A 22,421-nucleotide genomic window follows, 5' to 3' on the forward strand; every position below is an offset into this window, starting at 1 on the left:
AACCCTCTGTGATGTACCCCCCCAGGGCAAAAGGAGAGAAATATCTACAGCACAGATTCGAATACCAATGAGCCAATTTCACACCACACCTGCACTCTCCCTTCTGCATATTATTCCTTAACAAAGCTCGAATTCAAAACACGCTTTTGAGGTAAAAAAAGGCTGACAAACTGAAATCAAAGTAGACCTTAAATATGGAGCCTCTAATTCAAAGCTTAGAGTAAACAGATCAGATCCATCAGCTTCAGGCAGACAAAACCTTTTATCAGGATGGCGACTGAGGAGCTGCTGGCCAACTGCTACTAAGATTAAATTATTGCACCTGGACAGCAATTGTGACCTTGGCTGGCTTCAATGGATCCACCACCTCTATGATCTGTAATTTGTAACATTATGTCTAGTTATAAACATACAAATAGCAGTTTTGTCTGCATATACCATTATTCATCACTCCTTTTAATCATGTCTCCTTCTTATTTCCTGCAATCACCGTCAAGCTTCTTCCGCGCGCCTCCAACTGGTTTCCTAATGAGACCGAACACCTAACGATGAAAAAATTATTTAAAACCTGGAGATGAATCACTATAATGCTCAGCTTCACCTTTAGGGACACAATGGAACAATCATGATGGCATATAGAGCAAATAAATGCAACACATTATTCCTGACAGAAGTATAACTGATGTAGAAACTATTATGATTGTCAAACGAGCAGACAATCATAAAGTGCGAACAACGGCAATGTCATGCAATCCTATTATAATTCATTTGATTAATTCATGAATCACTAAAATAATTTGGCTTTAGATCTTTAACTTCATCTTCATGCTTTACTTTGAAGAACTCTGCTCTCACAGAATAAATCCACAAGGGATCAAAACTTGATTAATTTCCCAATTAATGACCTTCAAAAATTCGTCAACAGTTATTAGCCACATACCAAAATATGACAAGATGCTCAATAACAGTCAGCTGATGCACTCTCAAGTTGTTCCCATTAATCACAAGCTTTAGTTGCACGTAAAAGGATTATATTTCATTTCTGCTGCCTTCAACCTAAATTCAAACTGCCACAAATGTTTTCTAATAAACTACGGAAATTTTCTTGTTGTATTCAGAACTGAGCAGACCAAAATGATCTTGTGAAAAAATGTAGAGTATATCACATAGATATATCCTAACCTGTTCAAGGAAGCATAATAGATATAAAAGGTGGCATTAAGAATTACTGGCACTTAAATTCTCCTTTTAGAGCCTTGATTGCATAGAAGGCAGTAATCTCCAGATTTGTTTCAGTGACGTTCACTGAGAAAACGTTGATACTTCTCATCTTCATCCTGATGGATCTCTGCAAAGGCACAAACAGTCAAATTCCTCTGGTTTGCTTATGGGTGTGGATGTCTACCATCCTGGGTAGGTCTGTGTCCCAGGGGCGGACACAGACAGATAGGGCACATCCTGTGGACGTCTGGGACGCGCTGGAAGAGGCCTGGATGGGCGGAGTACGAGGGCGGAGGGAGGAGGCGGAGAGGGGGAGGGGGACTCCACAGATGTGAGCTCAGAGATAAGAGGCAAAGCTCTCGGTGCAGGGTAATGGCTTCCTGTTTGAACGGCTCAGAAATTGTTTGTCAGGTTACAGCAGCTTTGAACTTGTTTATCTGAAAATCAGACAGTGAGAGAATGCAGAAACAAGAGCAACAAAGAGTCCCTGCGCTGTTTACTTGGGGAACGATTTAGCTGCTGTCACAGCAGCGATGGGATGTGACAGGAAGCAGAGACATTAAACAGGAAGTTCTCTGGAATCTGGAAAAAAACAGAGTCTGAGGAGGTGCACACTTAAGGCTCTGGCTTACAAACAATTAAAACATGTTCACTTTTAAAGAGCCCGATTGAGATAAAACTAGAATATTAAATCTGTTTTCACTGACTGACCCTTCTTTCTATGCACTTCACTTCCATACTCCAAGAACTTCAAAAAGTCTGGATCAAAAGCTCTTTCAAAGATTTCCTTCAGAGTTTGGCTCCTTTTATACTTTTGTTTTAAGACAAACATATTTAATACTTAAGTTAAACATCTAAGGGATAAAAATCTTAGAGAATCACTGTTGAGTTTACATCAACTGTGTCCAAACGTCTAATTGTGGGTTTAAATGGTCATGTAAGAAAATATTTTTATATCTGATAAATGCTGAAACAATTAATTGCGATCAATTGATTACTGAAATAATCTTCAACTAATTCAGTAATAGATTGGATCAACTGGAGTATACAGACTCTAAAACATGCCATTAAGCCAAAACTGTATAAAAATGTATACATTTTAAATTTAAGATGAAAAATTTTCATGTCTGTAAATAATTTCTACCCAGATTTGGCAGTTGGTAGTTTTCGCTTCACCTGATTCAAAGTCTATAATAAAATCAAAATTTTTAATTGAACAAATAATCAATAAATGAGTCACTAAACTGTAGTGACGCCAAGTCAAGCAGAAATAGCTGAGTTTTTCTCATTTCTATGTATTTTTTAGCTGCAGATGCATCCTTTGCTACAATAATATGACTATATGTACTTTATTCTTGTATAATTTTATTAGGCCTTTATTCGTGTAATTTTATTTTTGCTACTTTCTTGGCGTAAACCTAATACTCCATCATATCTAGTATTTTAAATTCCAGGAAGATTTTAATTTGCGGGAATAATTAGGCCCCAATTAAAAGTAGAACATGTGCATCGACAGTTCATGGTGTTCGGCCAATTATGACGAATCCAGGGGCCACACATGGCCCCGAGCCACACATTGGACACCGCTCGAATACATAGAGCAGAAAACTTTGCAAATAATCTATTTTAAAAGATGTCATAATTTCTTTAGCTGAATGCATAGAAAAAAACAAAACACCAATTGGTATGTGAATCTCTAATTAAAAGATAATAAGAAAGTCATTATAATATGATGTAAGAGGAGAGAAATGACAGATTATAAAGCCAATAATCTTTTAGTTGCTGTATCTGCAGCATCTCCTGTCTTTCTTCTCTATAGATTTCTTTTCCACACAGAGAAATCTCCCCACCTGTGCTTAGAGACACGGGTCTCAGGTGGCCCCTTCAGCTCCATCTAACCGAAAAAGAAAAACCTAATGAAAGCGAGCCTGAGGAAACCTGGGGCTCAGCTGGACTTCCAACAGAAAACATAAAAGAAAGCTGGGATTATAATTTCAAAGAAAGGATTTAGTTGAAGGGGAAAAAAAAAATCTCCAAAATATAATTGTGATATTAAGTTTGGACAGTTTTAACCCAGACTTTTTTCTCCTTTTCTCCCAACTCTTAAGGCACTCTCAGTGGTCCGGGTTTATCTCCTCCGAGGGATTGAGGCAACTTTGTCAGAAACAGCCTGTGGCTCCTCTCGAGGTTCTGTTCAGGGGGTAAATACCAGATATCATCAGCCATTTTAGCACGCTGTCCCGGAGCGCTGGTGGCTCTCAGTCTGACCTCAGCGCTCCATATTCATGTGACATTCCACGCTGGGATCCTGCCACGGCTCAGCGCATCTCCTCCCTGAGCTTGTACATTTAAAAAAACACAAAACTGACAAGCAGCAACGAGAAGAGGCAGTAAGCACATCATGTCATGTCTGCAAACTGCAGGATTCTGGAGGTATTTTCACCAATCAAAAACAAAACGCAAGAATATTTTAGACATCTGAATCCTGATCTGCTGTGGGATTCGTTTGGTTATACTTTAATAGGTGCAGATTCATCTTAGTAAATTGAAAGAACCATGATACATGCTTTTTCTGCTTGAGAAAATTTAATGCTTTAATTGTTAACTCCATGTAATTTTAATGTAAAGGAATTTGAAATGTCTTGTTGCTGAAATGCAACATACAAATAAACTTGACTTGACTTAAATTCAAGACGTTTTGTATCGTTATTACACATAGTGATATATTTTAAATGCTTATTTCTGTCAATAAGCAACGTTTTCAATCACACGTTTTAGCTTTCAATCCACTTAGCTTTCCAACAATATATTTGGATAGAGCATCCTTAAACCAGGAAAAAGAATGGCACTAGTTTTCTGACACATAGAAAACACATAAGTACAAATTATAATTCTTTACGTGAAATGTTTACTTTCACTCTGCCAGGAAGCGAGAATCATTCTGCCTCATTCAGCCTTATTCTGCCTCATTCAGCCTCATTCAGCCTTATTCTGCCTCATTCAGCCTGCCTCATTCAGCCTCATTCAGCCTTATTCTGCCTCATTCAGCCAGATTCTGAGCCTCATTCACCTCCTATCCTCTACTCACTCAGCAGCTGGCAGCGCAGGACCTGCAGACTTGTCTTCATGGTATCATGTGATCCGGCTCCTCCTCTACAGTGCTCATGGTTCTCTGCAAAAAGAACACGAGAAAAGATTAAACCTGCCGCTAAAGTATTAAAATCACATCCAAGACATAGTAAAGGTCTGATTATTTTGTAGAAATTCGTTTACTGATTAATGTCTAGTCACTGTTAACCTAAACTTTGGGGGTTAGTAACGTAGCACAGTTAGCTGTTGCAGGAAGCTAGAAAAAAATAACATTTAGAAAATTGTTTACAATCCGTTTTTTGATTTTGTGATGAAGCATTTAGTTAGATAATTACATTTTCAGATTGAGTGTTTCTCGCAGTTCAAGTATGATGATGAAATCTGTACAGTATACAAACTCCTGAGCTGCTAACAGGAAGCTCGGCTGAGATGCAACGGGGTGAAAACAAGCATTACTGCAATACTGCAAAGGGCTAAATCTTTAATGTGATGAGAAAGACAGGGCTCTGTGTTTTCTTCTGCATAATTCCCCTGTTGCAGTCGAGAAATAAAGATTACAAACTCTGGACATAAAGACTATAAAGTAGAAACCGATGTTGGCCATAGATATCTTGAGATGACATATGGGCACAATTTTGCTCTTTGGTTCTTCAGCATCATAGAAATAAAAAAACAAAAAACAGATGCTTTATTTTCAACACAGCTCAAAGCTTTAATGCAGCAAGAATACAGTAGAAACAATATGTATATATAATAAAAGTCATATTTCCAAATAGATGTAGTCTGATGTTGTCAGATTGGTAAGGAAACAGACATGCTGGTGACTGAAAATCACAGACATGCTGGAGAGGCTTTGGGGAGGTGAACACAGAGAACAGAAAGCAGCGAAATGTTTGATTTCATAGCAGAACAGGGGAAAGCTTTCTCAGTCTTCAGCTGAGCAGGTGAGTCACACTTCAGCTCTGAACTAGTGTGTCATGAGAAAATAAGATGAGGAGCTGCAGAGCTATACTAATGTGTTAAGGTCCATCAGAAATTGCAGACAGTTTTGTTGCTGTTGTCACATATTGAGTCTTAGCTGACAGTTACTCTGTAAACAACACAATTCTTTGTTTTTGTGCTTATATCACAAAAACAACATCACTGTGGTTTCTCTATCCTGTCTAGATCTTTTTACTTATGGTTGATAAGATATAAAGTCTGGAAGATATGGCTTAAAAACAAAATCTAGTTTTTGTCATACCAGATCCGATTTCTGATTTCAATCGACATTTCTTTAAAATGTATTTTCTTAAAAATGACTTGTAAAAGTGGCTTTTATTTCAATCGTCACTTCTGTGAGTTGTAAAAATGAAGAATTAGGGACAGGTTATGAGAATCTTTGCTTAATTAAAATATTAGGAGAATAAAGATGCAATTATACCAGAAAATTGTCTTAAAATTACAAGAAATAAGTTGTTTTAATGAGGAAAGGTTCAATAAAGTTATCAAAATATGTTTGATAACTGCAGACCATGTGTGATCTGTACAACTTATACCAAAGTATAAAACGCTCAGCAATCCATTTATTTTTTATTTTTGTCAGAGTTTTGATAAAATCAGTGATTCTCATATCATGACATTCTTCTTGTAATTAAAAATAAAATGATATTCCATCGTAGAGTTCACTTGAATTCAAAGTCCAAAATAAATAGAAACTGTGAAACAAGATGGCTGCCAGCCCGAAGCGTTATTACTTCTCTCTCATGTATTTAAACGTAAGGAATGCATTGATATATATATATATAAAAAACCCCCCAAAAAAACGTGAATTTCCAAAAATTAAATAATCAAAAAACAACAAATTGATACGACAGAAAGAGTGGATATTTAAAGCAAAGCAGAAACAGCTGTCGTTCATCATCTCTGGCTATAAAGAAAGTTGTTTCTAAATAATATGATCAAATGAACGAAAATCACACATTTATGCACTGTTGACATTTTGTCCTGATGTTCTTTCAGTTGAGATCACAAAAAGAGATTTAAATATGCAAAAAATCAATTGAAGCTTCTTGCAACAAATAAAAGGAAAGCAAAACATTGTGTATCTGCGGAGAAAAATAAGCAAATAAATAAATTAAGTAAAAATCTCTGAAACACTTTCCACATGCTGCCCATTCTTCAACTGGAGAGGGGAAAAAAATAAAACATGCATGGCAACTGACACGCTCACAGGCGGCAGCCCTCACCATGGCAACCTTAATGGCACATTACAGTAAATTCACATTCATTCAAAAGGCTCAGACAGACGAGAGGGGGGAAGAAGAGGGGATACTTAGAAATCCTCACTGAACCCAAACTAATAGGAAAATCCACTCACAGTCTGCTTGTTTTTTGCTACTCAGAGACAGGTCTTGGTCCTCGTAGCAGCTCTGAATGCTGTGTCTGGAGGCAGGGCGGCGGCGGCGGCAGAGGCGGCGGGGGACCAGAGGTCAGCGGCAAGGTCAACCGAGATGGCAGAATGAAATAAGGCCGTCACTCGATTGCTCTGTGACCAACGCTCGCAGGGACAACAATGCTTTAATTTTGGACTTCCCTCCATTCTGTACATGGGGAGGGGAGAGAGCAGGCTGATTGCTAGTGCTTAGCGGCTGCAGCCTGAGAGTTTCTCCACTACAGGAGAGAAAGGGGGGTATGGGAATCAGAGACGGTGGTGTGAAGCACAGCAAACTGATAAATGAATCCTCAACAACAAATCCCTCCAGTTCTGGCATAACTACCACGTCTCACTCCAAGCCTTTTGTAGAAAAGTGGCATGAATAAAAGGAAACAACAGGCCCAAATTAGAGCAAACAGCAGCAGCTATGAGAAGCCTCATGGCTGGAATGCTGTGCTGAATCTCTGAGTCAGCCTGGAAGGTGAATGTGGCAGAGAAAGTTTGCTGGTGTCGTCTCATGGAGGTTGGCAGCGGCTGTTCAGGTTATCAGTCAGCACACTCACCTCCCATCAGGCCCGGCGGCAGCACAGGGAGCATTAAAAGAACATTAAGGAACCAGTTTGTTATTTCTCTGCTGGTAAACCTGCCGCACTTTCACTTTGCTTTTACTCATCCCAAAATACATTTTAGCAGTCAAGTCCTCATTTTAAGAGTCTGCATGCTCCAGTATACAGACTCAAAAAAAGGCAATTTCTAAAAGAATGTTATATTCAGAGAAGCAATTAAACCAAAAAAATTTGTATTTTTTTAAATGCATTTCTAATATTGTATGAAACAAGCACAAGTGGTTAAAATAAAAATGTGCAGAACATGCCATTTTGTTATCCAATTAATCAGTTAATTATCAAAATGATAAATTAATTCATAGATAAGATTAGCAGCAGCATTAGCATTGTCTACAAGTTATTTTAAGTAAAAATGTGGCACTGCTTATTTTTGTTTTGTTTGATTATTTAAGGTTGTAAAAGCTAAATGAGTTTTTGTTGGTTCTGATATTATGCCTAGAACAAAATAAATTTTTTGTATTGCAAATTTAGGAGTGAAAGTTTGCTCAAAATGTTACAACAGCAGATTTCTTATTGTCTCTCAATAAAAAATAAAAAATATCTCAAACTGAAATTTCTGCACTTATGTTGCCACAGTCGTTCCATATTCCTGCATCATACTGATTGATATCTGTGCTCACTGAACGAGCCGTCTTAGTTTTGTTCCCAGGAGAATAAAACCAGAATAGTGTGGCGCTAAAGATGATGCATTTGTATGTAGCTGCACAAACAAGGGAGTAAAATATCAGCATATGTGTGGGTTGCTTTTTAGTTAGTCTTCGTTTTACTTTGGTGCCTCGTTGAGATGGATTTGAAAACATTGCATATTGGCGTAATCCTCTCTTAACAACCTTACTTCACAGAAACCGTGTTGCTGCAGCTCAGCAAAGAAAATCCCACTCAGAGAGCATTGAGCACTGGAGCTCAGGGGTGGCTGAGTGGGAGTGGAGCAACAGCACCGGGCTTTTTATCACTCAGCCGCACACGCAGACACAAACCAGTGACCGAAGCAATTCATCAGAGGAACTGAGACACGTCTGTAGGTGTATAAATATGCAAGGATCCGGGAAAAAAGATAAACGGTAACCAGCCACGTGTTGCTCCTCAGACATTAATGGATAGAAACTTTGGCATTGTTGACTTCCTGTTAACGTCATAGCTGGTAAAAGTCCACTGGATCTGTGTCAAACTTGAGTTTGACACAAATCTGGCCCTCTGCTGTTTTTTAAGTGGCCTTGTAGACTCCAAATCACATCAATAAGTCCCACCAGTTTTTCACAAATATGAAAAATTCACACAAAATCAACGAATCCCCACATTTTCTTCTGATTTTCACTGCAATTTTTTCTGAAAATTGGACAAAAACATTAAGTTTAAGAGACTGCTGCCTCAGCTTTACTCACTGTCAAGTTGTAGTCTGTGAGAAACACAGAGATTGATAAAAAGTCACATTTAATATCAAACATTAATGCAAATATTTATGAAATCAGTGATTTTAATTGCAAAAAAAACAACAACCACACAATCCTGGATGGGCTGGCCAGTGTGAAAAGATATTCAATATTATTTAATTTAAAGAAACACTTAGTGAATGCTGAAACAAACAACTGTTCATAGATATTTCAACAGTTTAATGGGTTTAGTCAACATTCAGATTAGCTTTATTCCCAGGAGAATAAATCTAATACATCAGCACTGAAAACCAGCATAACAGTCATTCATTTGGTGGAGTTGTGGGAGTTTGAAAGCCTCGGATTTGCTGTGTAACACACTCTGAAGCCAGGATCTGGTGTACTGACAGGAAACACGGTCGCCGGGAATAACCTGTGACAGACTTATTATGTCACCAAAAAGAGGAGACCGACCACAGAGCAGAGATCAAGTGCTGGGAGTAATGGAGGGAGCGGCGCTGTGATCAGTGTTGAAAGTCAGAGCTGACAGACAGCAGCACACAAGAGACGCTGCTGTGTTTCTGTTCTCAAATCACTGCTTGGTTTGACTTTGCGACTCGACACGGAAGATCTTCACCCAGAAGTCTAACTGGATTTAACAGCTTCTTTATAAAAGTTAAGCAAGTGACTGAAAACATGTAATTTAATGCAACACAGACAGACTGACGACCATCATTAAAACATAATGTAACTTTGCAACCTCAACCTAAATAATGAAAATTTTAATAATCTTTATATGTAAAAACAGCAAATGATAAATTGTGGAAGAGAGAAACTTTGAAAAAAAGAAACAACCATAGAGATGACAAGAAAATGAACTCAAACAAAAACAAATATTTGGAAAAAAAAGTATGTTTAAAATAAAATGAGATTCTTTCTCCTAACGAGATGCTATTTTTAAACGTTTTTTACGTTTTGTACTTGGTTTGTTTGGGTCTTTTTTAAATGTTGCATTTGATATGAACCAGATTTATGTTCAAAATTTTGCATATATTTTACTTTCATGTTTTGTAAGTCAGTGTTCAAAAAATGTCTTTGCCTTTTCAATAAACTTTGATGAGTTTAATTGCCTGATTTTTGTTTTTTTTTTTTTTTAAAAATTTTAGATTTAAAAAATTGTAATAAAGTTTTTTTTTTAATGTTTTTAAGGTATATTCCAGCAGGATAGTAACATTTCCTGTCATCTTTTTTGTTATCCCATTTGTGGACTTATAACCCCTGGTCTAAAGTTTTGCCTCTTTTCCTACTGCATTTTCAGAAACTTGCTTTAAAAATACAATTTTTGTTCATTTCTGATTTTTTTTCCCCTCAGGACCTTTTCACCCCCTCCTCAGTGAAAGATACTCCACTATTTGTACAGACTCTCACGTACCTGCAAATCCCTGCACAAGCTTTGCTCCTTTTCTCCTGAGAGTTATAGGCATGAAGGAAAAGATATTGGGATGCAGCTCGCCTTCACTGCTGTCTGACTCGTAAATATCCCTCCATCCTTCTCTATCCTCCGCTCCCTCTGTCGCCTCTTCCCTTTCATCCTGATGTGACCCTCAGACTGAACAGGCGACTCGCTGATGATCAAGAACAACATGAGACCATGATGTGTCGCGTCTTCTGAGACTTGTCAGAACTGGTAACAGGATCTAAAAATAGCCTCCCTGCAGAAGGAAATGAAAAAAGGCGCGGAGGTGAAAGGTGATTTCACAACTCTAACTGAATGCATGAAACATTAGGAGGAAGTCTGCTGCATGTTCCTACTCAAAATTTTAAAAATGATCTTTCTTCCTGTCGGAAGTGAGAATAGGTGAACTGGGCAGCTATAAAACATTTCTGTAGCCGTTTTATATCTAAAGCAACTCCTTTGTTAAAAAGAAAAATCTGGAAAATCATCTGATGGGAGGCTGATCGACTAGGAAAGAAATAAGTAAATAATCTGAGTTATATCACTAACTACCTAATTATTCAAGGATTACATGTTTACTGGCTACTCGCACTATTTTAGATTTTACATGAGAACTAAAACATGTTCCTAAGACGGTTTTTCCAGGATGAATCTTTGGCAGTTTGGAGATGATGGTCCTTTTTTCAAAGATGCTGAGGATAGAAAAAGCCCCAAGCTGCAAACCTTTATCCTTTTCTCTTCTCGCCTTTAAAGTTTAGACATGCTTTTCTCAAAGTAAAAATAACTTAGACACATCCTGCTCATGCAGCTCTTTCAGTTATTTAGGCTGAAAGAGCTGCATGATTTGTGGAATCATTCATACTACTAATTAAACGTGATCGCAAACAGACTTTGAATAGTTTGATTGCACAACCTGAAAGCGATGTGCATGTGCAGAGGAAGAATGTTAAAGTCACACAGCAGCGGACGCAATAATGACGCTGCCATCTATGGATTGATTTTAAAGTTGTTGAGCAATCGTTTATCTCGCTAGGCTACAATTCTGTGTTGAAGATTTCCCTCCTGCACTTCTAGGATTACGTTATCCTTCCCTTGTGAGCATACAAACAAAGTCAAATTGAGAATAAAGCTGGTGTAAAAAGTCTAAATATAATAAAAATGTAAAATTAGGCACCCAGTCCACTATTCTTTACTCAAACATCAATAGCCTAACTTTCAAGCCAACTGCCAAAAATCCAGTGTTCCTTGAAGTGAACTGTACGCTCTTTTAATTCCCTTAGTAAGCTATTTGGACACCAATAATTGATTCTTGTCAGAGGTCCCAGCCTCCCTACTCCACATCCTTCCCACAGCTCACAAAGCATTTTGATATTTCAGGCGAGCAAATCTCAAAGTCAGAGTGTAGAAAAACTTTTGATTGGCAGAGCAAATCTTTCACCGTTTGCAGGAAGGTGGGAGGTTAGGCCAACATGAGATTTCCTCTTTAAGCAATGAAATGGTCGTCCTCCATCTGACAGCCCATCTGCAGCAGGCTGAACACCTATCACACGTTACTGTCAGACCTGCTGGAGGACACGGCGCTTTTTCTGGGACTTGGTTTGAGAAATACTAGCGAGCAGAAAAAGAGTGACTCAGCAGGAGATAAATGCCAAATCAAAATGCTCAACATGAGTCAAAGCAGTTTCTTTTTACTGCTTTCCCCCCAGAGGCTGCATACTAAATTTGTTGAATCTTGGAATAACATTTGCATGAAACATTAATATTAATTAATTCAAGCCGAGCCAGAAAAGCACTGCTCTTAGAAATCCCTCAGTCTAAAATTGAATGTTTTGCTTGTTTTGAATCGCTGTATTTCTGGCACAGAGTTAAAGAAAATAGAAAAGATAAGTAGTGTAGTTGTTATTTGTAAAAGCAGCAATCTCTATCCAGTAAAAAAAAAAAAGAAAATATACAATAATTCATTAGCAAATTTCCCTAATTTTATTTTGTTTTCAAGGACTGGCATCCTCCCAACAGCACATGCTTCATGCAATCAAATTACAGTTCAGCATGTTTTTTGTTCAAGTCATTACCAACTCAGATATTTAATAAAAACAGAGTCTTCTCATGGGGTTTCAAATTGAGACAAACAAGATAAAACAACATGACACAGCAATAACTCTGCAACGCCGAGGGCGCTGTCAGTCGATATCAATCCTCCAGCTGCCCAGCAGAAATCACAGTAACCCTCCGGAACTGAGCAGGTAGAAATCGCTAAAAAAAAACTCGCTAAGTCACCGTGAGCAATGAGGCTTTGATGTTAACTTTTGGCTGAAACGGTGTTAGCGCTCTGCAGCTCGCTGCTAAAAAGGGGTCGTTTGTCAAAGTGCTGCCCACCAGGGAAAAACGGTGACATGGACAGAACTGAGTCCATGTCATGTCCTCTAGTCTGGAGGAGCTTCACTGACATTAAAGGTACATGAAAGGAGGAATCAGTACTGAAGCACTCCTCTTTCACTCGTCAGAAAGCTTCATATCATTCAGCTAAATGTCATACATGAACATGAAAGTAACTGTATATGCTTTGAGAGGACAAGCTTCAAAATGTAGCGCTGAAAATGAGGATGATTTGGGCTAAATTTGGTTGATGCAAATCCTTTAATTATAGGTGCGAAAAACAGCTCAAACATTCCTGTTTCCTTTAAATCAAGCTAACAAGGTGGAGCCATATATCTACCTCAGCAAGCACTGTGGAGAGAGATGAATTACTAGTTTGGAGAGCTGGATTTAGGAAGTTGATAACCTGTCCTTAAAGGTCATTTTTCTGCACTCTGTTATGTGTGCGTCAACTTCCACGCTTTGTTTTGAGACTATTTTCAAGTAATATAACGGCAATATAATGCAGGTTTGCAACTGAGGTTGCATTCGGTGTGAAAGCAAACCGCACCAGCTTAGAATGTAAGAAATATTTTAATTTCACTATTTAATTTGAACCAAGTCCAAAGGATTGTAAGTTAGGAAAAAAATCCTGAAGCTACAAACTAACTTTTACGTTTAGTTCTGAAATAACAATCAAAAAAAGATCTTACTGTAGAGTCTGTGGCTCCAGATCACCATTAGAGATCGGCATTTGAAGATTTAAATGGGCAAATATTTCACATGAGGGAGCACAAGTAATATTTTCCTGCACACGTACTATCTAGTAATCTTTAAAACATGCAGATACCCTTGTTTGCATGATGTGAGGCAGGAAATAAGGCCTCTTGCCACATTCAGGAATGTCCACGGAAGAGAAAGAAAGTCTGTACCATGTCACATATTTAGAAATGCGTATTGTTTCCACAGTGTCTCTTCCTGCCACAATCATTCGCTTGCAAACTATAGAAATAACAACAAACACGTTTCAGAAACTCCATGACGCTTCTCGCTCTACATGCATAACCTCTAGACGCAACCTCTTGTCTGGTGACAATGGCAGGAACAAAGGGCAGTGGAAGGATGTTTGTCAGAGGCATGAGGGGTAGCATTGTACCTCATTTCCTCGAAGGGTGCAGCTGGGATGAGTGGACGAGAAGAGAAACATCCGTACTGAACGTCCAAGACCCGTGGAAATTCCGCCAGGCGATCACCACGTGGCCTGAGCCAAAAGAGCAAGAAGGATCGAGGGAAAGATGTTGCATTGTTCTCATCCTACACCCACTCCATCCCCCCACCTTTGGTGAGACGGATTAATGCCAAGAGCTGCTAGTACTGAGAGTGTCTGGCTTGTGTATGCTGACAGACACATTGAGTTAGGCCTTCTCCATTTTAATCAGGATAACAGACAAGGGCAGACAAAAACACAACAAGGACTGTGCGCCTGAGACTGGAGGATTTAGTAGTGGATGAGCAGCTCAGTTACTCAGCTCCCCAAACAGACAGAGAGCCTAATCAGCCAATTACAAGAAGAAGAACACACTGTGTGTTTTGCAGCATGCCTAGGTTTGTGCTTGGGACTCTGTAAAGGAGGTTTGTTTGTAAAGCGACGGAGCCTTTAGTCTCTGGTCCAGACGAGTGACCTCTGTGTCCTTCAGTGGATAAAGAGATGATGTTTGGTTTGGAGCTAGACGTGTAAAGGTTGATGGACAGGGGACCAGTGGCGGGCACAGCTGTAATGACTGAAGCCTCTCAGCAGCTATGGGACTGATGTTCAGCTGATGACAGAAGATATGACAGCATGGCAACCTGACGGGGATGACATTTTAAAAGGGAGAATCAACTGAGGCTTTGTCCTGTGGGAACTCAGTCAGAATAAGAGGTGACTGAGGGGTTGAGTTTGTGACAAGTTATTTGGATTACCATCAGGCACCAGACAGCAAAATAGTGGCAGAATCTGAACATTTTATTATCTACAGAACCCTGCGCTGCACCAAGAACGACTGAAAAAAAAAAGCCATGAAAATCTAGACATAAATGCAATGTCCTCACAAAAATGTAAACAAAAGTGAAGTAGCATCAAGTTTGGCAGTCATTTCTCCTTCTAGCATTATACTCACATGTTTGTTTTTGTTGTATTTACCCAGAGTGCCCTGCAGCATAGTCAGTTTCCTGCTTTTGGAGCGGTCTCCAGTCTACTTGGCACCACATATTCATTCGGACCACACCAGAGTTCTCTTCAACCGAACCCAGACTTAGGGTCCGCATGTCTTAGAGAACAAAAATAACAATTTTCAAACAAAAATGGGTGGCTAATTGCTGCCCTGCACTCGGCATCCAGCTAAACGGCGGTGAAAAATGAAGCAAAGCGATTCAGAGGAATCTGCACTCTGCTGATAACTCCAACTTTCACAACTCTGAGAGCCCAGAAGCCCACATGCAACAACAGAGCAACACAATGAGTCTAAGCTCCTCAGTGAATTGTTCTTACAGGTGTTGGGCAACAACGTACACATTCCCGGTAAGCTGCTTTTGCCCGGATTACTCTCAAGCATCCATCAAGCATCTCGTGTACATGCCTGGTGGAGAAATAATGAAGCAATCACTGCAAACCCCTCGGCGAACTAATTATCGGCGTCAGCTTCAGAGAAAGGGGCGTCTGTGTGTTGACAATTTACCAGGAGGGAAAAAACGCTCCAGCGACAGAAGTTTAATTACCAGAGGATAAGGAGCTTTGCTTCATCTCTAAAGATGTAAAGAGGAACAAGTCATAGTCAGCATGGATTGAATCAGATGACGCCACATCATACAGAGTCAACAGTCAGGGTTTAATTCCCATTTTTGTACCTCCAGTTGTGTTTCTATTGCTTCTAAAAACAGATGTCAGATGATTTCTCTTTTTAATTTAATGCTTTTTGTCGGTTGTGCAGGAGGCTCCACTTCTGCTTCTCAAAGATGTACGCTTGTATAATTGTGAGTTGGAGGCGTGGCCAGGAGTAGCTTCTTTGGATTTAAAGAGACAAGCAGCTCATCCTAAGAAAAGAGGTCAAAATATCCTTCACTGACCAAACTAAAATCTCATTATCTAAGAATGATTTGTGCAAAAATGTCATGGATGTGTTTTGTAATAGGCCGATTCTAACCTGTTGAAGGAAACATGGTGTGTGGACAAACAGCTTCAGAATATTGTGATTGCTTCGTTTTATTACAGAAGGACATGGGAGTGCCGGGCTGACAGTGTGTCACCATCATGCAGAACTCCGTCCTGGGCACATCAACAGCGAAACAGGGGCTGACCTATCCCACATCACACAAAGTGAATGCCAGTGACATTCCTGCAGCCTGTTAACAGCTCTTCCTGATAAATGTCAGCCGCTTGGCTGAGAGATGGAGAGAGAAGGTCTAGCTGAGAGAGAATTAGCAGGTGTCTGTACTTCCATCCACCAACAGTGAACAACATGGCGGGATGAGAAGCAAATTACTAGGAAAACAGTCAAGAACAGAGCGAGTTCCCCATGGGAGATCGCAAAGAGATGATGGCAGAGGACTGTACCACAAAAGAGAAAGATGTGCAGGCAACCACTATTCCAGTGATTTTTGTATCTTGTTGTTCACTCCAATTTATTTGAGGATCACAGCAGAGAGTTGTGCAGAACATGCAAACTAAACAAACCACCTTTCAGTTCATTTCTCAGCGACTCAGACGAGTGATTTTTCTAAATATGCTGTGAAAATAGCTCTGAAAATGTGTCCTTGTTGAGGCTCCACTTAAGGGATGCCCCAAAACTATGTATTCATTAGAAACCACAGAAAAAAAAGGGATATATTCACTGAGTTCAGAACCCAGAAGAAATGGTGTGTCCTGGTTTTAGTTTGGTAAACATGCAGAGAAAATATAAGAATTGATATTCAAGGAGCAGATCTGATTGAAACAAGCATTTAACTAGATTACCAACAAAAACAGCTCAAGCTCAGGTTGATTTGACTGAGAGGTACTTGTGAAGTCTTGCCACTAATTGGCACTTAGATTGAGGTTTGGACTTTGAGTCATTCTGACATATGAATATAATTCTTCTGCTGTAAGCTGAAGAATTTGTGATAATCTCCAAAATCAGTTTATAAATTTCAATTTAATTAAAAACACTGCATTTATACCAGTCTTGCAATGAAGTTCTGACTGAAGACTGTTGCTTTATGACAGTTTCACAACTGCCATGACATGCTAACAGCTAAATATGTTGTGAGCCGGGATTATATTCTCAGGATATAAATCCTGGATGACAACATCAGTTGTTAACAAGTCTGCTAATCCACCTAAATTTATGTTATGTTTATGATATATTGTGCAGCCCTGACTAAAATAATGTTCTTCTCAAACCCCACAGTATGATGCTGCCACCACTATGTATTTCATCAGAGCAAATTTTTCCACACATTTGCTGTGCCTCTTTCACTCTTCCGTAAGAGAAATGTAGACTTTGCCATGTCAGCTAACTGAACGCATCTCATCCAGTTACCATAGAGGTTACAATTTGTGCTGGTTGATCACATGACGTCCCAATAAAATACATAAAAGTGACAACATTAAAGAAATTAAAAGGGTATGAAAGCTTTCACAAGGTTTGCACATTTGGAGATATTGAAATACCTTTTAATGTGATCGAACAACTCACATTCACACATGCATTCAACTTGTGTACATATTAATACCAAAGATGTTTAGATTTAGATTAGAAAATCTATATTACTGCCATTAACAGAGCTAATATGTCCTTTCATGGCACTGCAATAAAGTCATAATATGTAGCATCATATTATAAAACATTAGAGAGCAGAAGTTTGTTTCTAGATCCTTTAGTTTGTCCAATCATTACATTGCTCTGCCGTTGCTCCTTTTTTAAGCCAATTGTGCGCTTAGAAAAAAAAAATCCATCCTACACGATAGTGGCACTGTCTCCATGGTGACGTGGTTGCCAAATCACCACCCCTGACACCACAAACACATTTACAACACACAAAAGAGCCAAAATCTCACCATGTCATTACCGTTTTTGTGCGTCTAAATAAATTCAGGAGTGCGTCTGTCTCGGATTAGCCCCCGAGGCGCAAATCTGCTAGACTGTGATGCAAATCGGAGGAGGAGAAGAGAATGATTAATGCTCTTTAATCAGGAGGTGAATTATGCTGATAGTTTCACATTTGAGGGATTCTCCCAGAGGTGCTTGACGCCTTGATTGTGGAAAAATGTCAAATGCTGAGACACTTTAGGCAAAGAAGACATCGGAAATATGGTCTCTCTTCTGGTTCTAGCAGCAGCTGTCATACAGAGGAACGGCTCAGCTGAAACTGGAGGTTTCATTTGGCAAATCATGAGTGACAAAGCTACTCATGCAAAGAAAGCCATGACAGTTCAGCTTAAAACGACAGCATCAAATCCACGTTGTGAAAAAGGGTTTGCTCTCCTGACGGGTTACTTCTGTCTTCCGCTTAAATGTTTCCATTTCATATTAATCTCAGTAAATATAAAATGTAGATTTCAAGAAATGACTTAATTTATCGAGGGGTAAATCCAAACCAACCAGACCTATTCTGAAAAAGTTATTGTTTTTTTAATGTCAGTAGTGTTTATACAATATTTTATTTGTCTCTTTCACTATATCCATTTCTGGGTCTCCTTGATGAGACTCCTCACCAAGAAAGTGTCCTAAACAAATCCCAAGCCTCAATATTTAGTTTAATAAATGTTTTTGTGTGTAAAGCCCATAATGCTTCAAAAAAGTTGAAAACAAGCTTTCATTATTCTGCAAAGTTTCCATTTCTTCTCTCAACACTTAGAGCCTCTTTAGTATTTAGGATGTAGTTTGCTGAATGGACCAGATGCCTCTCCAGTAAATCTCATCCTACCTGATGTGATTTTTACCAACACTTAACCTGAAAGCCCATCAGCTGCGGCGGTCTCATCAATCATACTCTCCAGCAGCCCTGAAATAAGCTGTGTGACGTGGGGCATAACGCAGACTGACAGAGGTGGGTAAAAAATCTCAAAAGCTCCACATGCTGTTCCTTTCTCAATGCAAGTTATATTTCGTGAGACTCACAGTATCATAAGGTGTCCTTGCATGTGTGGAAAGGAAATACAGCAATATGAAGATGAAAAAGCTTCTAAGATCAGACAGGGAAGCTGCTGCCGCTTGTCTCATCAGTTCACAGCAACAATTAGCTGCTGACAGTGAGATGAGAACCCAATAATGAGATCCATCATGGTGGAAGGGATGGGACTCCGAATTCCTCAACATATGATGCTACTTAGATTTGGGGCCCCAGCTAGAAAAGTTCTGTTTGATACTGACTATGTGCCAAATTCTTACATATTTCTATATAATACATGCACAGATGGATGGATGGATGTAGGAGTCAAATTAATTGATAGATGAACAAATGAAAAGTTGAATGGATGGATGGATGGAAACTTAAACAATGAAACAGGTTTTAGATGTAATTAAAATGAAGTTTGTAAATCTCTGTCTGTAAAACATTTGGTTTTTTTCTGCAGTACATTTTCCTTCTCTGGATTAGTACAGAAACAAACAGTCAGCACCTAAATGAGAGACAAGTACAAACTGAAAGGATCTTTCTGGGGAGTCTTTACGCCAACAAGCATTCATAATGTTTCATAGAGGAACATGTTTCCTCAAAAAACATGTTCCCGAGAACAGCTGCTGTTTTCCAAGAAAATGGGTGATGGTTAGTCGGGGTCACATAATCCGTCCAAGGCTCTAAATAATCCCCACAGGTGTTCCCCACCATCACCTGCTTGTTTTGTCATTCCCTGAGTCAACAACACCCTCCCTACCTACCCTACCACCACAATCCCTTTGGAACCAGTCATTTGCACAAAATGGTAAAGAAATACAGTCGTTGATCCAAAACCAAAACATTTCTTGCAGTTACGTTTTTTTACACAACACACCCAATAACACCCACTTTGATTTTTCTCCTGCGTCTCTCTGGAATATTTCTCTCTCTGATTGGAAAGCCAGATTAAAGGCTTCTCTGATCTTAAAGACACAAACAAATTCTCTTCAAACAGAATGTGGTCGGAAGGAAACTGATGCAAGATGCTAATTCACAGAGTGGAGAGATAAGAACAAAGTAACCAAGGTTCCTGGCTTCCTCCTATAAGAGATTTGATTCAATCTTTTCAGAACTGTAAGTATTTTTCAAATGCAGCAGCTGAAGAAAAAGTGGGCACTTCAGGGATCTGTCATCGCGCTCATGTATACAAAGCTCAGTGGTTCAGGACAATTTCCTCCTGTGCCTTTAAAGGTATGAGAAGTCTAAGTGTCTGCTGCGTAAGAAGGTCAGTTCACCTTAAAATGGGAACATGAACGTCTGTGCAAAATGTCAGAGTAATCCATCCTCGATCTGTCAAGATATTTCACTCAACAACCTCACGTCTCATAAGCTTCAGAAAAGTCAGGCGACTTTGGGCTGATAAAGCATAACATGTCAGATTCAAAACAACAATTAAATGTTCCATTTTTTATTCTATTTAAATGCTTTACCACAGAATGAGATGAAATGTTTAAAAAGATTGCAAAGCAGAGCAGAAAGTTCTGAAAATAAGCCAACAAATTTCTTGGCACCCATGAGAGAAATGTACATTGCAATTTGATTGCATTTGCTGAGGTTTTCCAATAATAATCTTTACAGATTCTTTTCCTGTCTCTTATATCCTCCTTAATTGGTCACGTTTTGGGCCATTAATCTGCTGAAATATCCAGTGGTGACCTATTTTCAGACTACTGGACTCTCTTTAAAGCCTGCTAGTATTTCTCAGATGCTAACAAGAATTTAAACACTGTAGAAAAAAATGGCTCACAGCACCATAGATCTGCTAACGCAGTTTCCTTTTTGTTTCACACTGGACCAACGTTGGAGGTCTTAAATTTTATCTCTCCTCAGCATATCGTTCAAGATGTACTTCCAGTTGTGTTTAGCAAACACTGGATTTATGTTTGTGTTGGTAGGTAAGACGATGCATTTTCTTTCTGTCTTGTAGTTTTTGCCTTACTTAAATGACATCTTCTTTTGTTTTTCCCATTTTATAGAGTGGCTCACACAAAACCAAATGCTTTTTGTGTTGTTTTATTATTAACTCTGTAAAGCAGGAGGTCAGTTTAACAGAGGGCAGTAAATCTATTACTCCAGTCACCGATTAAATGTGCTCAAATCAAAAGGTTGGATTTTTTTATTTTCACTTGAAGATGCCCATAAACAAAGAGGATGCTGGTTTTTAAACATTACACAACTTGGGTAATAATTATAGGTAGGTCATAAGAAGGACTTTAATACCATTCTCTTTTTAATTGGTTATTTTAATTTTCATCATTGTATGTTAGGACATAAATAAGCTCTGTTTCTCGTGTTGCAAATGTAACTGTCCAGGCTAAGTCCTGGTTTTAATTCATGCATCATTTTCACAATAAATGCTTCATCCATGCATGTGCAATAATTTTTGATCATAATCAATTATGCTCTTAAATTTTACAAGAAGGGGCAATTTAGATTTCACTATCTTAAAACCATACACACAAAATTAGGTCTTAAAACAATAAAATGTTTCAATAGGTTTTTGAGAATAAAATTGTCTTTGGAACATAAGGTAAAACTTTCTGAGAATCATGAATGTCCACCTTGTATTTTGAATATAGAACTTAGAACATTTTGTTCTATTGGTTCAAGCCTCAACTCTTTATAAACAGACAAAAGAGCCGTTGATGTTCCACATTTATTCGGGACTAAACCTACAAACACTTGAAGAGGACGCTCCTCAACCAGCTGTCTTATTGCTTAGCTTCCTGAATGTCTCCATTGCAACACTGGAAAACATCTCTTGTTGCGCGACACATTCAAACCAACTCTCCGCCAGTCGTTTTCAGGATCTCGTTGGTCCCAGAAGGTGACCATCAGTGGTGGAGGTGCAGATCGGAGTGGCATGGCTGCAGCTGAGGAATGTCAGGAATCCCCCCCGCTTGTAAACAGCTCATGCTCAGATGGTTTCCCGCACGTCTTATCTCCGTGTGCCCATCGCCTGCTCCAGTCACCATAACGGTCAGTTCCAACTCCCACTTTTCTTCCTGTTGCCACTGTTCTGCGAGGGCAGGTGTGTTTGCTGGTATTTATCAGGCCTTTTGTTCACTCCAGAGATCACACGGTCTGTGCTTCATTGCGATTATGAAACTGCTGCGTACAGAATAACGACCGAGAGAACCAACACCTTGAGGAAGAAAAGGCCGAGGGGTTCTGCTCAACAAAATCAAAAGCTGATTTTTTTTTACTATTGTTGAGTTAAGAGGCTTTTCCCTGCTATTCAGCTTGGAATCTCCCCTGTAGTTACAACCTATGACTTCCTTTAAATAGAAGTAATTTCCAAAGCAGCTAATAAAGCGTGGCATTTAGAAAATAATTCTGGTTTGGACCATTTGCTGTTTGGTGAAGGAAAGCACAAAGTCCAACCTGAGCACAGGCTGCGTACCACTGAGGCCCCATGGGGCCACATTCCACCTCACAGTGTACCACTCTGCACCAGTCATGAGGGACGCCGACTTATAATTATAATTCGCGCTTTCTAAGTCCCCGGCCAGCCCTTTTCCCATCAGCTCGAACGTTTAACCCCAGGAGTCACAAGCCAGAGTTTCCCTTTTCCTGCGAATTCCTCCGATAAGCTCGCCTCACAGAGCCCCGCCGCTGCTGGATGGGACAGCCGATATTTTCCGGGTGTTTTTCCATTGTTAATGCGGACCTTTTCCTGACACTGGTGATAAGAGAGCAGCTGCTGACATTGT

General features: G+C 39.3%; 1 protein-coding gene across 3 annotated transcripts in view; it reads right to left on the reverse strand.

Annotated features, from left to right (window-relative positions):
- The window catches only part of tmem108 (transmembrane protein 108), a 36,830-nt gene that overhangs the window by 11,723 nt on the left and 2,686 nt on the right, over positions 1-22,421 (reverse strand). Inside the window, exons 1-2 of one of the 3 annotated variants that reach the window (XM_055020972.1) lie at positions 10,156-10,262; positions 4,310-4,393 (exon numbers count right to left, since the gene is read on the reverse strand). In XM_055020972.1, the coding sequence (XP_054876947.1) occupies positions 4,310-4,393; positions 10,156-10,207 (136 nt within the window). In that variant the 5' untranslated portion in view covers positions 10,208-10,262. Of the gene's footprint in view, positions 1-4,309; positions 4,394-6,670; positions 6,698-10,155; positions 10,263-22,421 lie in introns of those variants that run through there. The other 2 variants (XM_055020974.1, XM_055020973.1) reach the window with 2 other exon arrangements.

Source organism: Poeciliopsis prolifica, unplaced genomic scaffold (assembly GCF_027474105.1).
Source record: "Poeciliopsis prolifica strain line A6 unplaced genomic scaffold, Auburn_PproV2 SCAFFOLD072, whole genome shotgun sequence".
NCBI lineage: Eukaryota > Metazoa > Chordata > Actinopteri > Cyprinodontiformes > Poeciliidae > Poeciliopsis > Poeciliopsis prolifica.